The sequence below is a fragment of the Heloderma suspectum genome, chromosome 2 (genome assembly GCF_057233095.1).
Source record: "Heloderma suspectum isolate Gila_16-S chromosome 2, 16-S_ref, whole genome shotgun sequence".
NCBI classification, from domain to species: domain Eukaryota; kingdom Metazoa; phylum Chordata; class Lepidosauria; order Squamata; family Helodermatidae; genus Heloderma; species Heloderma suspectum.
Genome location: NC_139459.1, coordinates 362990902 through 363013600, shown reverse-complemented (window position 1 = coordinate 363013600; position 22699 = coordinate 362990902). Strand labels below are relative to the sequence as shown.

Genomic DNA, 22699 nt, shown 5'->3' with positions numbered 1-22699 from the left:
CTTTTACAGAGGCTGCAGTAAGTCCTCCTCTCTGTCCCAACAACACTAGAAGTATGATGGGCAGGTATGAAGGACAGGGACTTTTCAATGGTATTGCCAAAACTGAGGAATTGGACTATTCCACCTAAAACTAGTCTCCTTTCAGCTAAAGTTTTCCATTATACCCTTATTTATTTTTATTACATTTATATCCCACCCGTCTTCCTCTTGCAAGGAGGCTTACATGGTCCTCCTCCTCTCCATTTTATTTTCACAACAACCCTGTGAGGTAGGCTAGGCTGAGAGTCAGTGACTGGCCCAAAGTCCCCCAGTGAGCTTCATGGCTGAATGGGGACTAGAACCTGGGTCTCCTGAGTACCAGTCTAAAACTCCAACCACTAAACCAGACTGGCTCTCAACTTCTCCCTTGAGTTAATAAGCAAAGGTGAAGGTAAACAGAAAGTACTGGGCTGGACTGGACTGGGCAACACTACACCCTCCCAGTGGAGGAGGGAAGCAAGAATGCACCTGCCCTCAGTCAGTGGAGGCTGGTGGCTCTGATGCCAGTGGGGCGGTGAATCCGCTCCGGGTTTCAATCAGAACCAGTCGGAACTCCAAAGGGGCTATCCAAGGTGCTCTTTGGATAGCTCCTTTAGAGTTCTGGCTGAAGCCCGGAATGGATTCACTGCCCCACTGACACTGCAGCCACCAGCTTCTACTGCCCTCACTCTATGTTAACCTCTAAGCCTGGCCAGGACTACAGCATAGGGCTGAATATAGGGATGGAGGGGCCGCAAATTAGCCCAACCCATCACTCACCTGACTGAATGCCCGAGACAGTCGCACTTCCGTCGGATGCCCGGAGATCAGAGACCCAGGGCTCCTCTTCTGGTTCCACCTTTATTATCACACCAGGAAATCCTGAGTGGAAGAGAGACGAGAGACAAGGAGGTGTGATGGTCAAACTCCCAGGGTCAGAGGGAATGCTGACTGTGTGGATGTCGCCCAACAGGGTTGACGCCGGGCTTGTTCTAGCACTTCAGCCTGCCCCCGCCCGCACAATCTCCTCCTGGCAGGACGCTTGCACTCTCACTGGCTGGCTGGGACTAACTTACAGCCCTCCTGGGAAATCCAGGAAGGTTTTGCAACTGGTCAGCCACTGTATGAACAGAATGCTGGACTAGATGGGCCTTGGTCTGATCCAGCAGGGCTCTTCTCATGTTCACAGTGGCCATCCAGGTGCCTCAACGGGAAGCCCACAATATGACATGAGTGCAAGAGCAGCACCCCCCCGCCCCGCTCATGTTCCCCAGCTACTGGTGCACATAGGCATATGTGCACCATAAGCACTGAAGCCCTACACACTGAGACATTTGATCTCGTCTGATCTCGGAAGCTAAGCAGGGTCAGCCCTGGTTAGTACTTGGATGGGAGACTGCCTGGGAATCAGTCTTCCTGCATTAAGCAGGGGGTTGGACTCAATGGTCTTGTAGGCCCCTTCCAACCCTATGATTCTATGATTTCTATGATTACCGCCTCCGATATGGGAGGTAGAATACAGCCATCAGGACTAGTAGCCACTGATAGCCATCTCCTCCAGGAATTTGTCTAACCCCCTTTTAAAGCCAACCAAATTGGTGGCCATCGCTACACCTTGTGGTAGCAAATTCCATTAACTCTGCGCTGTGAGAAGAAGTCCTTCCTTTTATCTGTCCTGAATATCCCACCAATCAGCTTCATGGGATGATCCCACATTCTAGTATGATGAGAGAGGGAGAAAAATGTATCCTATCCAATTTCTCTGCACCATGCATAATTTTGCATGCCTCTATCATCTCTCCCCTCACTCACCTTTTTTTTTTTTTTTTTTACATTAAACAGTACCAGACATTGTAACCTTTCCTCCTTGGGGAGTTGCTCCTTGGGGAGTTGCCCCCCCCCATAGCCTTCTAAAAACAGTAGCTGGGGGGGGGGATCACAAAAGGTAAAGAGGCTGGGCCCCCACCCCCTTTAATTTATGCACCGCCTTGGACCAAGGCGGTGCATAAATTCAACAAGCCGATACCACCACAGCCTCTTTCAACAAGCTGACACCACCACCGTCAGCCTTCCAGAAAGGCCTTACCTTGCTCATAGCCCTGAGGATCTGACACCCATGGCTCCTCTTCTTCTTCCACTTTTATCATCACAGCATTAAAACCTGGTAAGGATCAGAGATATGAGAAGAGGAATAAAAAGGATTGATAATCCGAATGACCTCATCTTACTGCATCTTATTTTAAGCATTACTTGGATGGAGATGGGATCACAGGCAGAAAGAACATTAAGGAACATCCCAATGTTATAGAGCAGGTGTAAGCAATGTCCCCCCTTCATGGATCACTGCCTTGTTGTGGCGAAGGGGCTTGCGTAACTCAGTGAAGCCATAAGCTATGCCGTGCAGGGCCACCCAAGACGGACAGGTCATGGCAAAGAGTTCTGACAAAATGTGGTCCACTGGAGAAGGAAATGGCAACCCACTCCAGTATTCTTGCCAAGAAAACCCCATGGAACGTATCACAAGGCTAAAAGAGATGACGCCGGAAGATGAGCCCCTCAGGTCGGAAGGTGTCCAATATGCTACTGGGGAAGAGCAGAGGGTATTTCCAAGTAGCGCCAGAAAGAGTGAAGCGGCTGGGCCAAAGCCGAAAGGACACTCAGCTCTGGATGTGTCTGGTGGTGAAAAGAAAATCCGATGCTGTAAAGAACAATATTGTTTAGGAACCTGGAATGTCAGATCAATGAATCAAGGTAAGCTGGAGGTGGTCAAACATGAGATGGCAAGATTGAACATCGACATCTTGGGAATCAGCGAACTAAAATGGACAGGCATGGGCGAATTTAATTCAGGTGACCATCATATCTGCTATTGTGGGCAAGAATCCCTTAGAAGAAATGGAGTAGCACTCATAGTCAACAAAAGGGTGGGAAAAGCAGTACTGGGGTACAATCTTAAAAATGATAGAATGATCTCAGTACGAATCCAAGGCAAACCATTCAACATCACAGTAATTCAAGTCTATGCCCCAACCACTGAGGCCGAAGAAGCTGAGGTTCATCGGTTCTATGAAGACCTACAACACCTTCTAGAACTAACACCAAAAAAAGATGTCCTCTTCATCATAGGGGATTGGAATGCTAAAGTAGGAAGTCAAGAAATCACCGGGATAACAGGCAGGCATGGCCTTGGTGTACAAAATGAAGCAGGACAAAAGCTAATAGAGTTTTGCCAAGAGAACACGCTGATCATAGCAAACACTCTTTTCCAACAGCACAAGAGGCGACTCTACACATGGACGTCACCAGATGGTCAATATCGAAATCAGATTGATTATGTCCTTTGCAGCCAAAGATGGAGAAGCTCCATACAGTCAGTAAAAACAAGACCTGGAGCTGACTGTGGCTCAGATCATGAGCTGCTTCTTGCAAAATTTCGGCTTAAATTGAAGAACGTCGGGAAAACCACTAAACCGTTCAGGTATGACCTAAATCATATCCCTGATGAATATACAGTGGAGGTGAGGAATAGATTTCAGGGATTAGACCTGATAGACAGAGTGCCTGAGGAACTATGGATGGAGGTCCGTAACATTGTTCAGGAGGCAGCAACGAAATCCATCCCAAAGAAAAAGAAATGCAAGAAAGCAAAGTGGCTGTCTGATGAGGCTTTACAAGTAGCTGACGAAAGAAGGGAAGCGAAAAGCAAGGGAGAAAGGGGAAGATATACCCAACTGAATGCAGAGTTCCAGAGAATAGCAAGGAGAGACAAGAAGGCCTTCTTAAATGAACAATGCAAAGAAATCGAGGAAAACAACAGAATGGGAAAGACTAGAGATCTCTTCAAGAAAATTGGAGATCTCAAGGGAACGTTTTGTGCAAAGACGGGCATGATAAAGGACAAAGAAGGCAGGGACCTAACAGAAGCAGATGAGATTAAGAAGAGGTGGCAAGAATACACAGAAGAACTATACAGGAAAGATCTGAATGTCCCCGATAGCCATGATAGTGCGGTCACTGAACTTGAGCCGGACATCCTCGAGAGTGAAGTCAAGTGGGCCTTAGGAAGCATTAGTAACAACAAAGCTAGCGGAGATGACAGTATTCCAGCCGAGCTATTTAAAATCCTAAAAGATGATGCTGTTAAAGTGCTGCATTCAATATGCCAACAAATCTGGAACACTCAACAGTGGCCACAAGACTGGAAAAGGTCAGTTTACATTCCAATTCCAAAGAAGGGCAACGCCAAAGAGTGTTCAAAATACCGCACCATTGCACTCATTTCACATGCCAGCAAGGTGATGCTCAAAATCCTACAAGCTAGGCTTCAGCAGTATGCGAACCGAGAACTACCAGAAGTACAAGCTGGATTTAGAAGAGGCAGAGGAACTAGAGATCAAATCGCCAACATTCGCTGGATCATGGAGAAAGCAAGAGAATTCCAGAAAAACATCTACTTCTGCTTCATTGACTACGCTAAAGCCTTTGATTGTGTGGATCACAACAAACTGTGGCAAATTCTGAAAGTGATGGGAGTACCAGACCACCTTACCTGTCTCCTGAGAAACCTGTACGAGGGTCAAGAAGCAACAGTAAGAACCAGACATGGAACAACCGATTGGTTCAAAATTGGGAAAGGAGTACGACAAGGCTGCATATTATCACCCTGCTTATTTAACTTATATGCAGAGTACATCATGAGAAATGCTGGGTTGGATGAATCAGAGGTCGGAATTAAGATTGCTGGGAGAATTATCAACAACCTCCGATATGCAGATGATACCACCCTAATGGCAGAAAGCGAAGAGGATCTAAAGAGCCTCTTGTTGAGGGTGAAAGAGGAGAGTGCAAAAGCTGGTTTGAAACTCAACATTAAAAAAACGAAGATCATGGCATCTGGCCCCATCACTTCCTGGCATATAGAAGGGGAAGAAATGGAAGCAGTGACAGATTTTACTTTCTTGGGCTCCAAGATCACCGCAGACGGTGACTGTAGCCATGAAATTAAAAGACGCTTGCTCCTTGGGAGGAAAGCTATGGCCAACCTAGACAGCATAGTCAGAAGCAGAGACATCACCTTGCCGACAAAGGTCCGTCTAATCAAAGCTATGGTTTTCCCAGTAGTAATGTATGGCTGTGAGAGCTGGACTCTAAGGAAGGCTGAGCGCCGAAGAATTGATGCTTTCGAACTGTGGTGCTGGAGAAGACTCTTACGAGTCCCCTGGACTGCAAGGAGGTCCAATCAGTCCATCCTAAAGGAAATCAACCCTGAGTGCTCATTGGAAGGACAGATACTGAAGCTGAAGCTCCAATATTTTGGCCACCTAATGCGAAGAGAAAACTCCCTGGAAAAGACCCTGATGCTGGGAAAGACTGAAGGCAAAAGGAGAAGGGGACGGCAGAGGATGAGATGGCTAGATAGCATCACGGATGCAATGAATATGAACTTGAGCACGCTCCGGGAGAGAGCGCAGGACAGGAAGGCCTGGCGTGCTATGGTCCATGGGGTCACGAAGAGTCGGACACGACTGAACGACTGAACAACAACAAAGCAATGTCCAGGGATCCAGGGGGAGGTGTAATTTCCCCTCCCCTCCAGAACCCACTGGTGGGTGCACCCATATTGCTGCACCGCCAAATTTATTTATTTATTTATTTACAATATTTACAATATTTATATACCACTCCACATCAGAAGATTTCGGAGCAGTGAACAACATGGCAAAAGAATAAACAACAGTTTAAAAGAGTTAAAACATTTTTTTAAAAGACAAACCCCAACAAACTGGAATTTAACAAACCGTGGCTGGTCATGCAAGGAAGGCCTCTTGAAATAACAATGTCTTCAGGAGGCGTCGGAAGGAACACAATGTTGGCGCCTGCCTGACCTCTAAAGGCAGGGAATTCCACAGGAAGGGAACCACCACACTGAAGGCTCCTTTCCTGGTGGACTCCAACCGGGCCATGGGTCCATGTGGAACCACCAGGGATGTGCCTTCAGATGACCTCAGGGACTGGGCAGATTGGTAAGGAAGGAGGCGCTCTCTCAGGTATCCTGGTCCCACGTTGTTTAGGGCTTGGTACACTAGTACTGATACCTTAAACCTGGCCGGGTAGCGAATAGGCAGCCAGTGCAGTTCTCTCAGCAGAGGAGTTACACGCTGAAAAGGGGCAGTTCCAGACAACAGCTGAGCTGCTGCATTCTGCACTAGCTCCAGCTTCCAGACCAGCCGTAAGAGCAGCCCCACATAGAGTGCATTGGAGTAATCCAGGCTTGAAGTTACTAATGCCTGTACCATCATGGTCAAGCTATCCTTGTGCAGGACAGGCCGTAGCTGGTGAACCAGCCAAAGCTGGTAAAAGGCACTCCGAGCCACCTCGACCGCTTGGGCCTCCAACAACAATGATGGATCTAGGAGTACCCCCAGACTACAGACCTGATCTTTCAGAGGGTGTGCAAGCCCACCCAGAACAGGCAATGAGCCTATCTCCCGGGAACCACTCACCCACAGGGCTTTCATCTTGCCAGAATTCAGCTTCAGTTTATTGGCCCTCATCTAGCCCATTACTGTGTCTAGGCACTGATCCAGGACTTGCACAGTCTCTCCTGATTCAGATGTCATAGGGAGATAGAGCTGCATATCATCAGCATACTGATGGCATTTAGCTCCAAATCCCCTAATGACCACTGCCAGCGACTTCATATAGACGTTAAACTACATTGGGGACAAGATGGTGCCCTGCGGCACCCCACAGCTCAATTGCCAAGGGGCCAAGGAATAGTCACCCAATGTTACTGTCTGAAATCGGCCTCACAGGTAGGACTGGAACCACTGTAACACAGTGCCTCCAATACCCATCCCACGGAGTCGATCCAGGAGGATACCATGGTCAATGGTATCAAAAGTCGATGAGAGATCGAGCACGATTAACAGGGTTGCACTCCCCCTGTCCCTCTCTTGATAAAGATCATCCATCAGGGTGACCAAGGCTGATTCAGTCCCACAGGACAAAACCCAGACTGAAATGGGTCTAGATAATCAGTATCCTCCAAGAGTGCCTGCAATTGGTTCGCCACAACCCTCTCAAGTACCTTCCCTAGAAAAGAGATATTTGTGACTGGGCGGTAGTTGTTTAATACCGTTGCGTCCAGGGTGGGCTTCTTCAGGAGTGGCTGCACCACTGCTTCCTTAAGGACAGCAGGGACCACCCCTTCCCTTAGGGAAGCAGTTATCACTCCCTGGACCCACCAAGTCCTACCCCCTTGGCTAGCTTTTATTAGCCAGGAGAGACAGGGATCAAGAGGGCACGTGGTTGGTCGCATTATTGCAAGCATCTTGTCCACATCATCAGGCTGAAACAACTGGAACTGATCCCACAAAATTGGGCAGATGGTGGCATCAGACACCTCGACTGGTACTGCACTAACAACAGCATCAAGGTTGCTGCGGAGACAAGCGATTTTGTCCTCAAAGTCCAATGCAAAAAGGTCACAGCGGGTCCTCGATGGGGCCATGGCCCCATTTACTGGGGAAGATGTTAACAACTGCCAGACCACCTGGAAGAGCTCCGCTGGACAGCTACTTGAGGACACAATGGAGGCAGCAAAATAAACCTTCTTTGCTGCCCACACTGCCATGCAGTAGGCACAATTATGCTCTCTAGGGTGTGCTCGGTCATCTTCACTTCGAGTCTTGTGCCATTTGCACTCTAGCTGACGTCCAGCCTGTTTCATTGTCCGCAGCTCCCCAGTATAACAGGGAGCAGAATGGGCTCCATAGCGCCGGAGAGGGCACTAAGGCTCAATCAAGTTGATGGCCCGCCTCATCTCACTGTTCTACAGTGAGGTTAGGGCCTTGGTTGGATCACCAGCTCTCTCCACTGGAAAATCCCCAAGAGCATTCAGAAATCCATTGGATTCCATCAGTCTCCTGGGGCGTACCATCCAAATAGGTCCCCCACCCCTGCAGGAAGAGAGTAACGCCATAAGTTCAAATCTCACCAGGAAATGGTCTGACCATGACAATGGGGTTACTTGGAGCCCCCAATCTTCAGACTACCCATCTCACAAGTTGGAGCAAAAACCAAATCAAGGATGTGCCCTGCTTCATGTGTTGGGCTGATGACATACTGAGACAGCCCCATGGTTGTCATGGAGACCATGAAGTCCTGAGCTGGAACTCCGGAGTCAGCCTCAGCATAGAAGTTGGAGGAACCCAGAACCACCGTCCTGGGTTCCTCCAACACCACGCTTGCGGCTGCCTCCGTCAGCTCAGTCAGGGAGGATGCTGGGCAGCAGGGCGGGCGGTACACCAGCAGTGCACCGTTGAAATTCAGCAGAACAGCACAGAAGCGGCAACCTGCCCCCCACAATTTTGCTTCAAAATAGGGGTCGGCAACTTGGGGACCTCCAGATGTTTTGGCCTACAACTCCCCTTAGCCTAGCCACCACAGAGATTTTTGGGGGTCATGGGAGTTGTAGGCCAAAACATCTGGAGGGCCAAATGTTGCCTACCCCTGCTCTAAAACAAAGTATGTGATTCCCACACACCTTCTTCCACATAAAAATTGCCATTTTTTTTGCTGCTGCTGCAAATTCTGGGGGTGAGGGGACCATTGGCTGCAAAAAAGGCCTGGGGGGCATATATGAGCTGTGGGTTGTCCACCTGTGCTATAGAATTTTGGGGGAAATGTATCTATATATTAGGATTAATTTACTATAGTAATACTCTCCCGCAGATCTAGGCATTCTCAGCTTCACAGAATCATAGAATAGTAGAGTTGGAAGGGGCCTACAAAGCCATCGAGTCCAACCCCCTGCTCAATGCAGGAATCCATGAAACTTCATCATGAAACAGGAATAAAGTGCTTGTCAGAAATTAATAAGCGCCTGAGAATTAAAAAAAAACCCTCCTCCCCTGAAATATATGGAGAGTTTTCAGGAGGAAGAAAAGGAAAAATGGACACCTTACATCATGGGTGGAGATAAGGTACATCAACATCTACTGGCAGATCTCCTTGTGATTTGCAGTGGATCAGCAACGGTTTCTGAATCTCAACTGTTTAACAGTAACAACAAAATGAAAAAGACTGCTCCACCCCAACTGAGGCTGGTAGAATTAAGAGTTGGGGGAAATCAAGATGATTTGTGTGCAAAACGGGCTGTGAGCTCATCCTGGGCTAAGCATGTGCTCAGAGGTATGCTGTTCTTTAATTCTAAGTGTCTGTCTGACTCCTAAGCCAATATTTTTCACCTGGGTCTGGTTGGTGGACCTGGGGGTTCTAGCAAAAAAACAAAGTAGATCCTGTAAGCTGAGATCCTGCCCACCCCGCCTTATACAACAATCCTGGAAGGGAGATTAGGGGGTGCTATCTGGGGAGATTTCGGGAGCAGGGGAAGAAAAAAACCCTTTTCCCTTTCTCACTCTCCAGGAATCTCCAATAAGGCACTCAGATACAGTACTGGCAGTTAGCCCTGAGCTTTTTAGTGCTTTATGGCACAGCTGGGAATATTTTAGGGCAGGAAAGAAAAAGAAAAACCAAAATGCCCTTTGCCCTTTCCCCCACTCCTGAAGCCACCTCCCTACTACGAGTCCTGAACAAGGCTCCCCTTCCAGGCTGACCAGGGCCTGGGCAGGCACTGCAACGTTTTGCTGTGGGTCCCGACTTTTGCTGCTCTGCTCTCCTTTTCCATCAGATACCAAAGCAAATATTTTTCAAGCCTGTCCTGCTACTTCCCAGAATGTCCAAATCCCAGATGTTTCCAAGGGGGGAAGTGTGAAAAAGTAACCTGTGAATGATTTATATACAGAAGCATGCCACAGATTCAGAACAAATCGATTTGTGCACCCTGAATTAAAAGCTGAACCCATCTCTCACCCGAGCAGGAAGCTCCGACAGCTTCACCTGTCTCTGAGGCTTCATGAGCAGGGTGGACCTCTGGTGTGTCTTCTTCCGTCTTTACTGTCACATCAGGAAACCCTGATCAACAGAGAGGGGTAAGAGAAAGTAATGGTTGGCAGCTTAGGTTTGGTGGAAATCCCAGAGTCTCCCTCAAGACCTAACAGTTTTCATATGAGGTGGATTCTCCGTTGCCTCACCAGAACTGTGGTCCAGAGCCTCATTTTCTTCCATGAACTTTTGCTCCAGAATCAAAGCCTCTTCCCTTTCCCCACTCCGGGGGCTAAACTCGGGCTTGAGATTGGAAAATCCTGCTGGGTGCAAAAGATGCTGATGAAAGCGGCTTGAATTGGCACTTGAAATGCACTAGAGAGGTGCTCACTCAACCCCGTCCATGTGTATATCGAACACGCGGAGGGGGTATCGGGACTGCACGGAGTAACTGTGCTGAGGGCCACCATCAAGGGCAGGTATAGTTGGGCACTTGCCAGTTTTTGTGAACTGCCCAGAGAGCTTCGGCTATTGGGCAGTATAGAAATAAAATAAATAAATAAATAAATAAATAAAGGCCCACATCCCAGCCAGGCCCAGTGACAAGAGCCTTCTATAGTTGCTCCTATAGTTGCACATCCTATAGTTGCACAGTTATTAAGTTATTAATAATAGCTCCACATAGTTATTGTGCACACACAGATGCACATATAATTATTGTGCATTGTTACTGTGCACATAGCTATTGTGTACAATAGCTGCACATATAGTTGCACATGGTTATAGCTGCGCATATAGTTGCACATCCCATAGTTGCACACAGCTATTATTAGTTATTATTTAGAACTCTTGTAGTTGCACATCCCAGCAGGGCCCACTGACAAAAGCCTTCTATAGCTGCTCCTCCCCTTCGTAATGTAACCTGCTTCTCACTCTGGCCCAGACAACAGTGGTGGTGACGAGGAGCAGCAGCCGATGCCACGGCCTGCTTGCTCCCTGACTCTCTGCTTGACAAGCAAGCAAGTGGGAGCAAGGATGAGCAAGAGGGTGAGGAGCAACAGCAGCTGGTGACAATGGTGGTGAGAAGGCAGACTCATACTAGGGAGAGGGACCACTGAGGGGGTCCTTGCTCAACACAGCCATAAAAAACCTGGAACCGGCACTGGCTGTGCCCCCTTCATGATGCTCGTGCTGGCCACGCCCCCTGGCGGCTGTGCATTCGGCAGCAGTGTGAAGGGGGCCTATGCAGATATATCTGTATGCACATCATTCCCCTTCAGATCAACACTGCACACGCAGCCACCGGTGGATGCGGCCAGCACACACATCAGTATGGGGGAGAGATGGCTGCCCTGCACGATCCCACTACTCCCTTCCCCACTTACTGAATGGGTATGTGTGCGTTGGGGTGTCCCTCTAAATATCCCATGGAAGCTTCTGCCACAACAGTTGAGCTCACACAGCATGCTAACCCACACTCAGCAGTCGAGTATGAGTTGTACCATGAGTTATCGTGTTGTCTGAACGCAGCATGTTTTCCACATGGTGGCTTATTAACCATGCTTATTTTTCTCAAACAAGCCACCTTGAGAAACCATAGTTTGCTGTTGGGTTGTTCAGGGCGGTTAACAAGCCACCCTGCGGAAAATGCACTGCATTCAGACAACACGATAACCCACGGTTGAGCAACAACCCACGGTTCAAGAACAACTCTCACTGAACCACTGAGTGTGGGTTAGCATGTTGTGTGAATTCAAATCTGTTAACCTTCAAAGGGCCACAAAACTCTTTGTTAACACAGCCATCTCTCTGGAATCCTCAGAAATTGTGAAAAAGTCTGCAACCCATTCTAAATAAATTATCTATGCATCTGGATTTCTTGAATAGATCCTTCACCTGAATGGTCAGTTGGTGAGGTCTTGTCTTCCCCAGAAACCTGATGATCCTTTGACCACGTTTCTTCCTCTTCTTTCACCTTTATCCTTATGTCAGAGAGCCCTGATGAAGAGAAAGATGTCACAAGGTGAAGTATGAATGGATACTCCAGTCTCAAGTGGCTGGCTGTGAAGTGGTTTCTATGCAAATCTTAATGTGGTTTTGACCAGTTCTCCCTAATGTTTTGCCCAAGCTGGCTTTCTGTCTCCACTGGGAGAAGAAGGTAAAATCTGGGGGGCGGGGAGGCCCCCATATTCCAGAAATAGAAAAAACAGTTGTCCCTGTACAGTTTCAATGATCATGTGAACTAATTAAAGACACTTTCAAATTAAGGGTGAGCACCGTATTAGAAAATTATGTTGGATATGAACTATAGGAACAATGCTAAATGGCCAAAACTAAATACAGCTGTTAAAAATGTATACGCACTGCCCCTAAACGGCCTAGTCCCTGAATATTTCAAGGACCGCCTTCTCCCATATGAACCAACATACACATTACAATCTTTCTTAGAGGCCCTGCTCCGCAAGCCCAGTTGGTTTGAAATTAATTTAATTAGATTTATACAGAGTTGGAGGGGGTCTTTGAGGCCAACTAGTGTGATCCCCTGCTCCATGCAGGAAATCCAGAGCTAGAGTTCGAGGATCCTCAAGAGATGGCTGTCCAGCCTTTGTTGGAAGACCTCCAGTGAGGGAAAACCCGCTGCTCCCCAAAGCAACTGGTTCCACTGTCAAACTGCTCTGAGAGACCCTGCCTCAATCTGGGGGAAGCTATAGTGTGTGACACCCATTCTAAGCGGGACGCTGTAGAGTCAGGGCTCACTCATGGGAAGCCAGATGCCGGAGAATTCAGTTTTACCAGGCTTCTTACTGGCTTACGAGCCAGGAGGGGGCGAGACATAGGACGCTGATACAGCTTATATTCTACAGGGAGACCTGACCTTGACGGAGGCCTCTGCTTCTCAACCAGGGATGTCTTTTATGGGAACCGGGCCGCAGGGGGAGGAATCTGAAGGAGAGGGGGCTTCTGGGGTGTGTCCTAAGATGCTAAGAGGGCAGAACAGAGGCATCCACTGAGGCACAGCATGTGTTTGAGAGCTAGGTTTCTTTGCTAGGATTGAATGTCCGGTAGTGATTTTTAGTGGCCACTCTCCTGTATTAAAACTAGAGCAACAGGCAGTGCGGTTTGCTAGAAGCAATGTCTTTGTTACCTGTAAAGCTTCCTGGCTTTCCTGGAATTATAAACCCATCTGGATTTATTCTGTGTTCTGAACCCAAGCCTGATTGGGTCTTTTGCTGAAATGCTTATAAGCTGATCATGGTTGAGGAACTACATTATAGTCCGTTATCTGCAGATCTTTACTGGGACTGTAAAGGCTTACAGCTAATTACTAGAATTACTGCAATAAAAGTTTCACCGGGACTTGTGCCTCTGTCAGGTTTTGACATGCTCTTCCCATCAAGCTGTTTCTCCGAAGGTTCAATGGAAATCTACCCTCCCGCTTCTCATTCAACAGGTCCCCAAAGCAGCTGACAACACTGGCTGTGTTTTGATGGAGCGATAAACTATGGAGGAGACTGAACACTTTCCCTTCTGTTTTTGACAGTTCGTTGTTTTTGGCTGCTCTTGGACCAACTGTGGCTAGTCTTAACTATGGCTTAATGAAAGAAGTCATTTTCAAATGCCCCGTTGCTGGGTTGTTTCGTGAACCCAGAACTCTGGGTTGTTTATAGGTTAAAGGACCAGGCCCCCAGGTACCGAGCCAGCTGTGATGCTCCACCTGCCCCTCTCTGGAGGGGCTACATAAGCTGGCTGGCTGAGGTGGCCTGAGAGAGCCAGGGCCTGCAGGAGAAGCCACCACCACCACCACCGGGGAAGAGGCGTGCTTGCTGCTGCTGCCGCCGCCGCCGCCGCCACCACCACCAGGCCTTCCCTGTGGACTCCTGCCTGGCATTTTTAAGGGGATTTTAATCGTTTTTTTGTTTGTTTTATTTTGTTGGGGGGGATTTTGTTGTGTTTTTAGGGGTGGGTAGCCTGCCTGATAGGCGGGAGCGAGGGGGCATGTGTCCACCTGATGGAGGCAGTGGGGGGAGTGTTGGGGGCCAGAACATACTGAGGCTGGGCGGCAGGCGCTGGCGGAGCGCTAGGGGCAGGCCGCGCCAGGTAAGGGGAACAAGGGAGAGATGTGTAGTATCTGTCCCCTGCTCCGGGCCTGTCCAGAGCCAAAGGATGGCTGGGGGAGGCGTGACCCCATCTTCTGGCCTTCGTTTGCTGCTCTGCAATGCCAGGTCTGTTACCCAGAAAACCTCCCTCATCCATGACATGATCCTGGATGAGGGCGCAGACCTGGCATGTATTATGGAGACCTGGCTGGCCGAGGCTGCTGCTCCAACCCTTGCAGCCATGTGTCCAGCCGGATTTTCGTATGCACAGCAGCCGAGGGCTGGGGATCGGGGAGGGGGAGTGGCTGTTATTTACCGAGAGTCCTTGGTCTTCACCAGACCCCCTCTCCGGGAGACCAAGGTTGCTGAGTACATGTACTGGAGGTTGGGCCCGAACGGCAGTCTGGGGATTCTGCTCGTGTACCATCCACCCCGCTGCACGACTGACTCCCTGGCTGAGGTGGTCTCTGATGTGCGTGTACAGTCCCCTAACTTACTGGTGTTGGGGGACTTCAACGTACATTCGGAGGCCATCCTCACAGGAGCACCTCGGGACTTCATGGAGACCATGGCCTCCTGGGAGCTGCACCATATTCTAACTGGGCCCACCCATGTAGCCGGTCATGCACTAGACCTTGTGTTTGTTTCTGGAGAAGCGGGGAGTGATCTGGAAGTCGGGGGTATATCCACCACCCTCTTGTCATGGTCAGATCACTATCTGGTGACGTTGGACTTCTCGGTTCCACAACCCCTCCGCAGGGGTGGAGGACCCATTAAAATGGTCTGCCCCAGGCGTCTTATGGATCCAAATGGATTCCTGAACGCACTTGGGGATTCTCTGGGGCATGCCAACGGCCACTCGGTCGAGACCCTGGTGGGTGGCTGGAATGCCGCAATCACTGGGGCATTAGATCGGGTGGCTCCGAAATGCCCTCTCCCCCTGAACAGGGCTCGGACTGCACCATGGTTCAATCCGCGGTTACGAGCTCTGAAACAGGAGGTGAGACAGCTAGAGCGCCGGTGGCGGAAGTCTTGCTCCAAAGACGATCAGACACGGGCTAGAGCTGTATCTTCAGCCTATCACGTGGCGGTGAAGGCAGCAAAAAAGGAATATTATGCTGCCTCCATCACGTCTGCAGAGTGCTGTCTGAGGAGGCTGTTCCAAGTGGTCCGGAGCCTGGTCGGTCCTGTGGCTCCGGAACCACTGGAGCATTCTAAGGCCTCCTGTGAGGCTTTGGCAAGGCACTTTGCAGATAAAATTGATCAGATTAGGTGTGTTACTCTGCACGCTGTGGATACAGTTAGTGAGCGAGAGGCGGCCTGTGGCAAACCGGTTTTGTGGGATCGGTTCCAGCTTCTTCCTCCTGATGAAGTGGACAAGGTGCTTTCATCTGTAAGGCCGACCACCTGCTTACTTGATCCTTGCCCATCTTGGCTCTTTATGAGCTGCAGAGAGAGACTGGGTGAGGGGATCAAGGCGGTGGTGAACGCCTCCCTTGAGGAGGGAGTGATGCCATCAGCCCTCAAGGAGGCAGTGATAAGACCACTCTTAAAGAAGCCCTCCTTGGATCCTCAAGTTCTGAACAACTTTCGCCCAGTCTCAAATCTGCCATTTTTGGGCAAGGTGATTGAGCGGGTGGTGGCGGTGCAGTTGAAGGCACACTTGGAAGAAACTGATTATCTAGACCCATTTCAATCAGGCTTCAGGCCTGGGCATGGGACAGAAATGGCCTTGGTCGCCTTGGTGGATGATATGAGGAGGGCTCTGGATAGGGGTGAATGCTCCTTCCTTGTTCTCCTCGACCTCTCAGCGGCTTTTGATACTGTTGACCACGGTATCCTCCTGGACCGCCTGGAGGCGTTGGGCATTGGAGACACTGTATTGCGGTGGTTCCGGTCCTTCCTCTCCGGCAGGTACCAGAGGGTAGCACTGGGAGAGGAGGTTTCGGACCCGTGGCTACTTACTTGTGGGGTGCCACAGGGTTCCATCCTCTCCCCAATGCTATTTAACATCTATGTGAAGCCGCTGGGGGCTATCATCAGGAGGTTTGGGGTGCAGTGTCATCAATATGCGGATGACACGCAGCTCTACCTCTCATTCAAATCTTCACCAAGGTTGGCCGTAGAATTCCTGTCCAAATGTCTGGAGACGGTGAGTGGCTGGATGGGGAGGAATAAGCTGAAGCTGAACCCTGACAAGACCGAGGTACTTTTGGTGGGAGACAAGAGGAGGCTGGGGGATGTTGACCTGGTGTTGAATGGGGTACGGCTACCCTTGAAAGACCAGGTCCGCAGCCTGGGGGTCATTTTGGACTCCCAGCTGTCCATGGAGGCTCAGGTGTCAGCTGTGAGCCGGACAGCGCTGTACCAACTCCATCTGATACGGCGGCTGCGCCCCTTCCTTCCTGACCATCTGCTCCCATCGGTAGTACATGCCCTGGTCTCCTCTCGTTTAGACTACTGTAATGCGCTCTACGTGGGGTTACCCTTGAAGACGGTTTGGAAGCTGCAGCTGGTACAGAACGCGGCGGCTCGCCTGATTAAAGGCAGCTGCCGGCGAGATCACATCACTCCAGTGCTGAAGGAGTTGCACTGGTTACCAGTTGTTTTCCGGGCCAAATTCAAGGTGTTGGTTTTGACCTTTAAAACCCTATATGGTTCCGGCCCAGCCTATCTTAAGGAGCGCCTCCAGCAACACCAGACAGGCCGCTTAACAAGATCAGCCTCGGATGGCCTTCTCTCTGTCCCATCAGCCAGGACAGCTAGACTGGTGGGGACGAGGGAGAGGGCCTTTTCTGTGGTGGCCCCCACTCTGTGGAACTCCCTCCCTAGGGAACTCTGTCATGCCCCCTCTTTAATGAGCTTCCATTGTGCATTAAAAACGTGGTTGTTCAGGCAGGCATTTGGGGTAGGTTAGGGTATTTAAAAAAAAATTATGGTAGAATTTTATTGTTTTAAATTGTTTTATGGTATGTTGTACATCGCCCAGAGCGGCTGGGTGACCAGCCAGATGGGCGATTAATACATTTAATAATAAATAAATAAATAAATAAATAAAATCCATAGTTTACTTTTGGGTTAACTCTGGGTTGTTTAACCCAGACACAACCAAGAGTTGCTGGGTTTGGACATCATGAAACAACCCAGGTTGTTAACTGAAAATGGAAGTGATTCGCTCACTTGTGTGCACCACTGCCAATTCCTTGGTTAAAAAACGCAGGAATTGGTCATGATTTGCGAACTGTGTCATTGCCTTACAAAGCTGGCTTAGTTTAATAAAACATAGTTAAAATTAACCACAGTTTAGTGTTATGTCCAAACCCTAAACTGTGGTTAATCAAAAATGGAGGCAGAAGCTTCTCATCTCCTTGCAGCTGTACCGGAGAAGGAGAGGTGATGAGGGAAGTGCACAAGCCCAAGGCTTCGCTAGGCTTGGTCCTGTAACAATAAACCAGAGTTTATCATTATGTCCAAATAAGGCTGTCGTTAGGGAAACGGTTCTCTGGAAAGCAGGAAAAGAAATTTTGTGCAACTCTCACAGAAGCCGTCTCCTTCTCCTTGTCTTTCTTTTCCTGATTTTTCTCAGCCTTGTCCCATTTCCTGTGGATGACAACGCAGAGCAAGGCCTCATCAGTGGTGGCACCAACACAGCTGAACTCCTGCCTTAAGGATATGCACCTTGCTTCATCCCTATTGTCTTTTAGGTAGCTGGCCAAGGCCACGTTGTTCTGGCATTTTGGATTTCTGAAATGATCTGGCGGGGATTTATGTTAAACACTGCCATTTCTGGTTTCTTACTGTTTTGCTCAATTGCGCTCGGCTTTTAATTTTCACTTTCCATTACGTTGTGGGTTTTATATATTCTGTATTGGATTTTATTTTTTTATTGCTGGCTTTTTAGCTGCTTCATAATTTTTTTTAAAAATGGGATACAAATATTTTAATAAATAAAACAAAGAAAGACAGAAAACAGACGGTGCTTGCTCACCACTAGCGATTTCCCCCTGCAGCCCTGTAATGCATAGCCATAGGAAGTGTTGAACGTTTCCAAGAGGGCATTCTCAATTGACACCAATAGCACAGAGGACTGGTAGGTCTGGCCAGCACTCTGCACCCTGGAACATGCCCCCAAATTGTCTATGATACACGAGGGTTCTTTGGACAGACATACCAGGCGTTCCTCTGATGTGGGAATGGGTTACCATTTCTCTAATCATGGAAGATGACTTTTGCTCTCCTCCAACATTATGCTGCTTACATTGGTTTACTGTATTTTTATCTGCCCAGTGACAAATGTTCTCTGGGCAAATTACAAATGATTAAAAGAACACAATACAATGCAAAAAACAAACAGTGTGGGCTACATAAAAATAGCCATAGAAATTAAAAACTAAAGCCTGGGGAAAAAAGGTTTTCGCCTCCCACTGAAAAGTTAACAATGTAGGCACCAGGCGAGCCTCCTTAGGGAGTTAAACTTGCTTGTGTGAACAGTACTTTGCAAGAGTTTAGCCTGCTGGATCATCTTCTCAGCTGGCACTCAGCAGGTTCATTCCTGGATACTGCGTTGTGTTTGTGATTTTGTAAACAGGAGTTGGCAACAGATTCTGTATATATTCTCTATGCACCAAAAATGAGCTGACCCCAGCCCATACCTGAGCAAGCACCGGGGAAGATTTCGCTTTCCTCAGAGCCCTGGTGATTTGGGACCCACGGTTCTTCCTCCTCCTCTTTCACATTTATTGTCATATTAGGATACCCTAAGCAAGAGAAAGGCATAAGAGAGGAGGTAAGGCTTGACAGGGGTGGTAGAGGAATGTTGACTAGCTTCTGTTCAAATGACAGAGGTTGCCCAATATCTGTCTAATGGTTTTGAGCGACCTGGCTTCTGAACCATAGAATCCAGGAGCAGGCACTTGACCCTGCCTTGGTTAGAATTTGGGCACATGTATCCATCCTCCTTCTCTATAAGGAGTGGCTACTTATGAATAGGTAGTGATGGCAAAGCGATGATTTCTTTTGCCTACTGGTCTTCACTGGTGGGTTGCAACCCACAAATGGGTTGCATCCTGAACTTAAGGTAGGAGGGCACATCTCCACTGCGTTCATTTTTGTGTTGTTAAACTTTGTTTTTTAAGAAAGAGAAGGAGAAAAAATAGAGAAAGATGGATGTATATGGTAGAAAACTTGAAGGGTGCAATCCTACGTATGTTTGGATAGAAAAGAGTCCTACAACTCCTAGCATGCTGACTGGTGAATGCTGGGAGTTGTGGGACTTTTTTCTGCCTAAATATGCATTCTGTCTAAATGACTCTGATATAGGGTTGCCACCTCTTTTACTAGGCCCTTAACCTGTGCCTTTAACAGCAGCTCAACAGGCAGAAGCTGAGCAGGTAGCACGATGTAACTCATATCTCCTCTTCCTCAGTCCCCTCCCCTCCCTGCCCATGGAAACGCCCCCTTTCTGTCCTCTCCGAGGTCGCCTTTGCAATGTCAGAGAGGCAGCCAGCATGGTTTTCTCCACACTGGCTGTGAGGGGGCGAGGGATGGAGCAGGGAGCTCAGACTCCTGGGTCCAAGGTCGCCATGCTGTCTCCGACCGTGGATCCAGGAATCCAAAGTATCCTGTGGCCCCCCAGTCTCTGTCTAGGGGCTATAGGATTGCTCTCCCCATGTGTGCAAACCATTAGGATTAAAGGGGGTCTGCATCTCACAGGGCTGAAGGCTCTTTAGCCCATAATCTTGTCCCCGAGTCTTCAATCCCAAACATGCCTACTAGGGAATAAGCCCTATTGAACTCATAGGAAGCTGTCATATAAGGCGTCAGGTCCTTGGCCCATCTAGCTCAATATTGTCAACGCTGACTGGCAACAGCTCTCCAGAGTTTCAGGTAGGGGTCTTTTCCCAGCTCAGTGTGGAAATCTCAGGAATCTGGGACCTTCTGCATGCAAAGGATGTGCTCTACTACCAAGGAAGCATGCATGGAACTGTTCTGCATGAATAGCCACAGGTAAACTACTTTAAAGCAAACAACAGATACTGTATAAACTATGTATTTACCTGTAATCATGAATTCTCTATACACCTATCCCTCACCTGAGTGGGCATCTGGGGAAGACTCAATGTTCTCTGATCCCTGGAGATCTTGAACTCGTTGTTCCGTCTCTTGTTCCATCACATCCAGAGCCTCTGAACAGGAGAAAGATGCAACAAACAGCGCTCGGGAGATTCTGGCCTCCTGGGGTGGCAAGAAGCAACATAGATTGATTCTATACAAATCCCAGAGTTTTGCCACCCCAAACAGAGCGATTTTTGTATTTAGCTTTTTTGTTCTCTCACCCAAACTACACTTCCATGGACTTTCTCTTTCCCCCAATAGTGGTTGATCAGGGGCTTATACATCTTTCCCCTGATAAAGCTGGAAAATCAAGTCTGCTCTGGGAATGCTTGAGGGCAAGAGGAATGGATGTAATTTTATAAAATTGATTATCTGAAGTACACTGGGTGCTAATGAAGACAACGGAATTCAATCCAGAACCATGAAAATGCGGAAGCGCATGCCTTTTGCCCAGATTTTGCTGGTGCAAACTGTTGAACTATACAGAGCTATTTTCTAGGCCACCCTTTCCCAGCTGTGTGTCCCCAGTTTTTGTTGGACTACAGATCCCATCAGCCCCTGCCAGCATGAGGATTCTCAAAGAGGTGCCTTACATGGTTCCTCCCACCCACCCAATTTTCTCCTCACAACCCTGCAATCCTTACCTTAGGCTGAGAGAGAGAATGAAAGGGTCACTGTCACCCTTGTGAGAATCTGAACCTGGGTCTTCCCTGGGTCTTATTCCAAAACTGGAGCCACTACACTACTCTGGCTCAGGATTGGCTAGGATGGTGACTGCACGTATGCATTCAGTTGCAGTCCTAGCACAGGGTGGGTGAACCTCAGGCTTGTGGGGTCTACTCTGTTTTTCACTAGAACCCCAACTGGAGGCAGAAGCAAAAGACATACATTTTGAATTGAATAATTCTGAGCCCAGGACTTTGTATTGAATACCAGAACTGACTGGAGCTCACAGTCCTTCAAAAATGTACTTTTGATCACTACCACCAATATTCCAACAGAACAATTTGGGGTGGGAGTGGGGAGAGATTATTTTGTTGTTGCCAACTGTTAAACAATGGGCAGTCAGAAATCTTTCCTGATCCACTGCAAATCACCCAGAGATCTACCAATCGATCCCGACCCATCTTCTTCCCAACCCCTGCTCTGAAAGGATCCTTTGGGTGAGTCTCTGCTGACCACACATCTCCTTCCCTGCCCAGCCTGCAAGCCGCTCTCACCAGGATGCCTTCAAGCAGGATCCTCAGCGGCTTCCCGGCTCAGCCGATCCCTCCGATCTTTCGTCTCCGTTTGGCTGCACCAGCAATTCTCACCGGCTCTCCGCCATCGCCATCGCCATCGCTTTTTCCAGGAGGGCATGTGTGCACATTCTTGACCAAACTGAGATTTTTCTCTCCCTGCTGCCCCCTTCCCTTCTCCACAATTTCTCCTATAGCGTTCAATGGGGAGGGCTTTGCGGCGTCTTCTTTGTTTTCCGCTTCCCACCATGTGATCGGAGCAAAGCCAAAAACTCTCTGGCAACGCAACCCTAAAACCCTCCCATTCGGCCGCCTGAGCGCATGGATGGAGCAAGCGCGGACACGCTTGGCCATCGATTGCTTCGGCCTGGTAATTTAGGACCTGCCGGGGCGGAATTCTAACGGGGGCGGGAAGAGAATCTTCGTAGCTTTTTCCCGTAGCCTCGCCCCTATGCAGGTTTATTCTGAAATAAGTCCCGTGGAGCTCAATAGGGTTTCCTCCCACGTACATACGTAGGAGAGAGTTGCACGGCTGCATTCCGAATCTTAGAGCTTCGGCTGAAATAACAAATTATGCACCGTTACATGGGAGCAAGTCCACTGAACTCTACGAGGCTTACTTCTGAGTAAAGCAACACAGGATCAGGCTGTGGGTCTTTTTGCCCCACCCCCTTCATGGATCACTGCCTTGTTGTGGCGAAGGGGCTTGCGTAACTCAGTGCAGCCATAAGCTATGCCGTGCAGGGCCACCCAAGATGGACAGGTCATGGCAGAGAGTTCTGACAAAATGTGGTCCACTGGAGAAGGAAATGGCAACCCACTCCAGGATTCTTGCCAAGAAAACCCCATGGAACGTATCACAAGGCTAAAAGAGATGACGCCGGAAGATGAGCCCCTCGGGTCGGAAGGTGTCCAATATGCTACTGGGGAAGAGCAGAGGGTATTTCCAAGTAGCGCCAGAAAGAGTGAAGCGGCTGGGCCAAAGCCGAAAGGACACGCAGCTGTGGATGTGTCTGGTGGTGAAAAGAAAATCCGATGCTGTAAAGAACAATATTGTTTAGGAACCTGGAATGTCAGATCAATGAATCAAGGTAAGTTGGAGGTGGTCAAACATGAGATGGCAAGATTGAACATCGACATCTTGGGAATCGGCGAACTACAATGGACAGGCATGGGCGAATTTAATTCAGGTGACCATCATATCTACTACTGTGGGCAAGAACCCCTGAGAAGAAATGGAGTAGCACTCATAGTCAACAAAAGGGTGGGAAAAGCAGTACTGGGGTACAATCTTAAAAATGATAGAATGATCTCAGTACGAATCCAAGGCAAACCATTCAACAT

General features: G+C 48.8%; 1 protein-coding gene and 1 pseudogene across 4 annotated transcripts in view; both read right to left on the bottom strand.

Moving 5' to 3' along the window:
* LOC146355702 (uncharacterized) overlaps nt 1–22699 on the bottom strand; it is a 33906-nt gene extending 11207 nt beyond the window's left edge. For 2 of the 4 annotated variants that reach the window (XM_084830813.1, XM_084830812.1), the window contains exons 1-8: nt 21338–22698; nt 20096–20237; nt 18656–18760; nt 11803–11904; nt 10116–10226; nt 9895–9996; nt 2105–2179; nt 799–900 (exon numbers count right to left, since the gene is read on the bottom strand). In XM_084830813.1, coding sequence (XP_084686939.1) covers nt 799–900; nt 2105–2179; nt 9895–9996; nt 10116–10226; nt 11803–11904; nt 18656–18760; nt 20096–20174 — 676 coding nt within the window. In that variant the 5' untranslated portion in view covers nt 20175–20237; nt 21338–22698. Of the gene's footprint in view, nt 1–798; nt 901–2104; nt 2180–9894; nt 9997–10115; nt 10227–11802; nt 11905–18655; nt 18761–20095; nt 20238–21337 lie in introns of all 4 variants that reach the window. The other 2 variants (XM_084830814.1, XM_084830815.1) reach the window with 2 other exon arrangements.
* LOC146355703 (uncharacterized) lies at nt 5745–7052 on the bottom strand (annotated as a pseudogene).